Here is a 4,945-nt window from a genome sequence, read left to right on the forward strand (position 1 = left end):
TTAAAACATGGACTAGAGGAGATACTCTCAAAGGAGCACTAATGAACACAAATTCTTAGAATTCAATTTATAGCCAATTACATAATAAATACTGGTCATGAGGTTAGCTATGATATTCACGACATACAGTTGGAGATAAGGTTGAGCTAATAAAGAAGATAAGACTAAGCTAGAGGTGGACCTGCTTGACCAATTGGTTGGTCTATGCAGACATCACTAACATAATTAATTTACTTTTCTAACAAAGACATGTCTCACAATGAGGAGACTCACTTGCAACAGAAGGATAACTTCCCCATCTAAAGACCCTATCACTTGAAATTTCATGTATGCTTAACCTTTTCAAAGCCTTATTGGGAAATACTAATTGATTTGAACTCCATATTAAAGAACAAATCCTAATTAGATACCTTCAAAGAATTGTGATGAGTTGTGGCATTGAATATGAATGAAATTGACTTTCAACAAATTATGTCTGCAAAACGATAATAACTTATGACTTTACTACCATTTTGGTTCTTTTCGAAATGTGTCAGATGATACATACAATGGACAAAGTACTTCAGGGACACTCCATGGCTGAGTCATTTCTTGTTACTTTCATTCAAAACAAATTAGCCCAATTCATTCAAAACAAATTAGCCCAACTCCCAGAATATTTGAGATAAGTTATAACAATTGATTTGCCGCAGATTTCTCAGAAAATTCCTCCCTGCCTCCATATTTATAAGTTCAACAATAAGAATTATAGAGTTTTCACCTTCACATTATTAAATCAAATATCCACTTTGAAACATTTATCCTATTACAAAATTTGACATTGTCATACCTAGATTTTCCTTATCAGATGGGGTATGAAAATCAGTGAATAGTACAAGTAAGATCTCAATGTGCTGAGAACTCAAATCTCAATGTGATCTCAACTTACCTACCTCAAGATTGTCATCTTCCATCACAAAATTATATGACAGAGCAAAAATCAAGCTAGGCTAGTTGAAGCATCATCTGCAATAATTTTGACGCAAATTAGGCAACCTGCCTATATAAAATCTCAACAGTTGCAGTTCCTACATTACGGATAGAGAATGTAGTCACTATAGCCATTTACCAGCAATCCTGAAACAAAAATGTGAAATCTTTTATAATTTCTACAACCTGAATGATGTTATACACAATACAAACACACTAACATCCATACCAGGCTGCACCAAGAAAATTTGAAAATTTGAAAATAAGCAATATTGCCAACAAAGAACAAAAAAATTGGAACACTCTTTTAAGTTATGCTTGATATGTTGTGCAGATTTCAGTGTTTCAGGTCTCCCTATAAGTTTTCACATTGACCATCACTAGACAAAGATCATGAATTTGATAATCAATTTAATCCAAATTGAGAAGCCTTTGAAAGCAAATTGTTAGGTGGAGTGAAATAGAAAAATGTCATGTACCTGCAGTAGTGTCTAACCATGCAGAACAATTTGAATCCATGTTAAGCACAAGCCGATTCGCATTAAGTAGACTGGAATTCTGGTTCACATCTTCCACAGTGGCCTTAATGACTTTTTAAACAACTTCTCCAATGGTATTATTGTATGCGAGATGAGCCCCTATGTTTATGGTTTTGGGAATTACATTTTGGGGAAACAATAACCATAGAGTCCTCGCCAAAAATCCACCATGAGGTGGATGTCTAGGAGAGCTAAGAGGACATGTCTACAGACTTCACTACACACAAGTTAGGTACTGTGCATGTACAAGGAGCCATAACTAGAAGTGCTCAAGTTGGGATTATTCACAATCAAATGTCAAATGGAATAAGTAAGGTGAACTTGATATGTTCAGGGGCAAATAAGCAATGCAGATTTGAGAGAGTTTTCAAGGTTATGTAAGAGTAGGGTGAGTAGACAGCCATACCCAGATGTAATTAAAAACTTTAAATAGTTAAGGAAAAGATTTCTTCTCGATCAGCACCCAATACTAAGTATAATATATACCCTATAATAATCTTAATTTGGTATCGCAACGTTTACAAGGGTAGAGGTGACGACAGGGTCGTATCAACATTTTTACCTCTTTGCTCCTGCAAAGTCTACAAATCCTCTGCATCTACAGCTCTCTATTTTCTAAATAAATAGTACTGTTGTCGTCATTATTTCTATGAATCATCTGACATGAGGAAGCGGAGATGTCAGCCACCGCATTCCTCGCTGTTCCCACCGCCTTCTTTGTTCACTTCCTCGATCTGCAGTTGGTGGGCAAGGAGGAGCATTTTTGTTTGGCAACGATTGGCATGCTTCTGCCATGGGCCTATCTTCCAAAGCTATGGGCGGATCTTGGTTTAGTGTGAATTATCCAATTAATGCATGAAAGAACAAGCCAACCTCTAGGAAAAAAAAGCAGAACGAATTGGAGAGCTTATGAATTCTTGCGAGGCTGGGTGAGGCAATGGCCTCTGAAACACGGTGTCAAATGAGCATAAGAATGAAAGGAAGACAGAGATAACCAAAGCACAGGGTGGAAGATAGATATCTGACTCTGGACATGCTACCAAGTAATGTGAAAGTATAGATACCAGATAATCACAGAATGTGATAACCATAAGTTCTCTAGAAGAAAATAAAACAAAACAAAAAATTATGTAAAATGCATTAGACTAGAGATTATACCAATTGGTGTCATTGGTGATATCCTCGTTTTGACTGGTGCATTTATTTTCAATAAAGATAGCTATCCATTTGGTTACCTTTCCACATCTAGATCTACAAATACTGAAGTTTTTTTACTTGACAACTAGACCATTTCTATAAAAAATGGGAGGAGTGTAAGAAACACTAGTAACTATTGTTGCAGAGAAAATAAAAATCAGAAGTAAAAACATACTTAATTTAAATCATGGCAATACAATATTCAATAATGAATGTGCTGAATAAATATGATTTGCATCCAGAAATAAATAAAAATCATATATGAAGCACTATGGTCCACCTTGGTTTCTTCAGAAAAGTCTAATGAAACACTTGGTCTATCCAGAGCTTTACTTACTCTCACAACAATCATGTCGCGCAGTAATTTCATTGACAAGAATAAAACTCTAAAGAACCAAAAAATATGTGTCATAAAAATGCATTAGACTAGAGATTATACCAATTGGCGTCATTGGTGATATCCTCGTTTTGACTGGTGCATTTATTTTCAATGAAGATAGCTATCCATTTGGTTACCTTTCCACATCTAGATCTACAAGTTCTGAAGTTTTTTTACTTGACAACTAGCCCATTTCTATAAAAATTGGGAGGAGTGTAAGAAACACTAGTAACTATTGTTGCAGAGAAAATAAAACTCAGAAGTAAAAACATACTTAATTTAAATAATGGCAATACAATATTCAATAATGAATGTGCTGAATAAATATGATTTGCATCCAGAAATAAATAAAAATCATATATGAAGCACTATGGTCCACCTTGGTTTCTTCAGAAAAGTCTAATGAAACACTTGGTGTATCCAGAGCTTTACTTACTCTCACAACAATCATGTCGCGCAGTAAATTCATTGACAAGAATAAAACTCTAAAGAACCAAAAAATATGTGTCATAAAAATGTTGTAGATTGTGGTTGATTTACTAATTTTTGTAAATTGAAAAATGAAAAAGTCTACGGAAAAACTGGAGCAACCAGTTACAAAATGGGAATAAATGTCAAAAATGCAATTTTAATAGAGGAATTTCTAATAAGCATAGATTAAAATGATTTTGTACTATTTTCAAAACATGAATTAATAGAAAGTAAGAAAGTGAAAACTTTAGTCTCCATGAATAAGCTGACCAAAATTTTGAGGTAGATTCATGAGCTTTTCACAGTCTTACAACTCCAAATGTTTCAGGGAAGCAAGATTTCCAAAACTTTTGGAGAACAAAGATAGTTGTGTACATTTGACTAAATATAGTTTCAACAATTTATATAAACTACCAAAACTGTCTGGAAGGCTCCCCAAGCTGGAACAAGAGCATAAATCCAAATGTTGTAAAGAAGACAAGCTACCAAAACTGTCTGCAAGACTCCCCAAGCTGGAACAATGCTCTTCTACACCCAAAAACATATTAAACTAATAAATTGTAATTTCCCTGTACGTCAATACATTCAATTGCGTACATCAAGAAGCTTAACTATGATAAGGAAATGAATTTTATGAATTAGAATAGCTCATACCCTGCATATGTGTTCAGATCGCTTCAATATCTTCTCCAGTAAACCGCCGCTCGAATTGAGGGAAGCAGTCATCCGATTGGTCTTGGCAAGGCCGGCAATATTTGATTGAAGGTTTTCCTGATCAATGGCAGTTAAGAGCTGGTCTATGTAAGAAAGAAGTTCATCAATGTGACCCATATCTTCAAGTTTGATGACTTTATCAAAAAAATCTTGATAATCTACTTGACAAAGGGCAGGGCATGAACAGCAGCAGCAACTGTTGCCCATCTTAATCTCACTGAATATATGAAAGAGGGAAGCTGTGTAAATGAGATTTGAACAAGATATGACTTAGGGTTAAACAAGTGTATGTGCACAAAAGCATGTGCACCAGTGACCGAGAAAAAGCATTTGCGAAAAGCATCTTCTGCACCAGTGGCCGTTGAACTGCACTTCCACTATTTGTTTGTCGCGTAGTAATAATGAATCTAATAATAAATTGTGGGAGATCTCGTCTCTTTTATGGGGAAGAGAGCCATTAGATTAAAATATAAGTTATTTGGAGAATTGTAAGTTAGTTCATCTTGTTCACACTGTCAACACAAAAATGAGTTTCCTTGAATAACGAGACAAAGTAAGAAGATTCCACGGGTTATGATCACTCTATAGACTAATACATTAATCATCCTCGTTCACTAACATTTTATTTTATTTTAGGTTTGGAAATCGATGTTTTTCTTACAGTTAGGAATTGATA

At 34.8% G+C, this 4,945-nt stretch overlaps 1 protein-coding gene across 2 annotated transcripts; it reads right to left on the bottom strand.

Annotated features, from left to right (window-relative positions):
- Positions 1-3,739: 3,739 nt before the first annotated feature.
- Positions 3,740-4,635, bottom strand: LOC149527927 (uncharacterized). Of its 2 annotated transcripts, none has more exons than XM_089812022.1 (2): positions 4,210-4,635; positions 3,740-4,080 (listed from the first exon to the last, which is right to left on the bottom strand). In XM_089812022.1, the coding sequence occupies exons 1-2, from the start codon at positions 4,474-4,476 to the stop codon at positions 3,949-3,951; spliced, it is 399 nt and encodes a 132-aa protein (XP_089668148.1). In that variant the 5' UTR covers positions 4,477-4,635; the 3' UTR covers positions 3,740-3,948. The 2 variants fall into 2 exon arrangements, with proteins under 2 accessions (XP_089668148.1, XP_089668147.1); XM_089812021.1 differs by having other exon boundaries at positions 3,740-4,083.
- Between the last annotated feature and the right edge of the window lie 310 nt (positions 4,636-4,945).

Source organism: Cupressus sempervirens, unplaced genomic scaffold, assembly GCF_028749045.1.
Source record: "Cupressus sempervirens isolate cs-2001-9-10 unplaced genomic scaffold, ASM2874904v1 CseChr00c100005_01, whole genome shotgun sequence".
In the NCBI taxonomy this organism is placed as follows: Eukaryota; Viridiplantae; Streptophyta; class Pinopsida; order Cupressales; family Cupressaceae; genus Cupressus; species Cupressus sempervirens.

Bases quoted from the DNA above. Each gene is read 5' to 3' on its own strand.
- LOC149527927 (XM_089812021.1), bottom strand. From the start codon at position 4,476: ATGGGCAACAGTTGCTGCTGCTGTTCATGCCCTGCCCTTTGTCAAGTA. The intron at 4,084-4,209 runs GTATGAGCTATT...TTTTGGGTGTAG, and splicing joins GATCTGAACACATATGCAGG to AAGAGCATTGTTCCAGCTTG.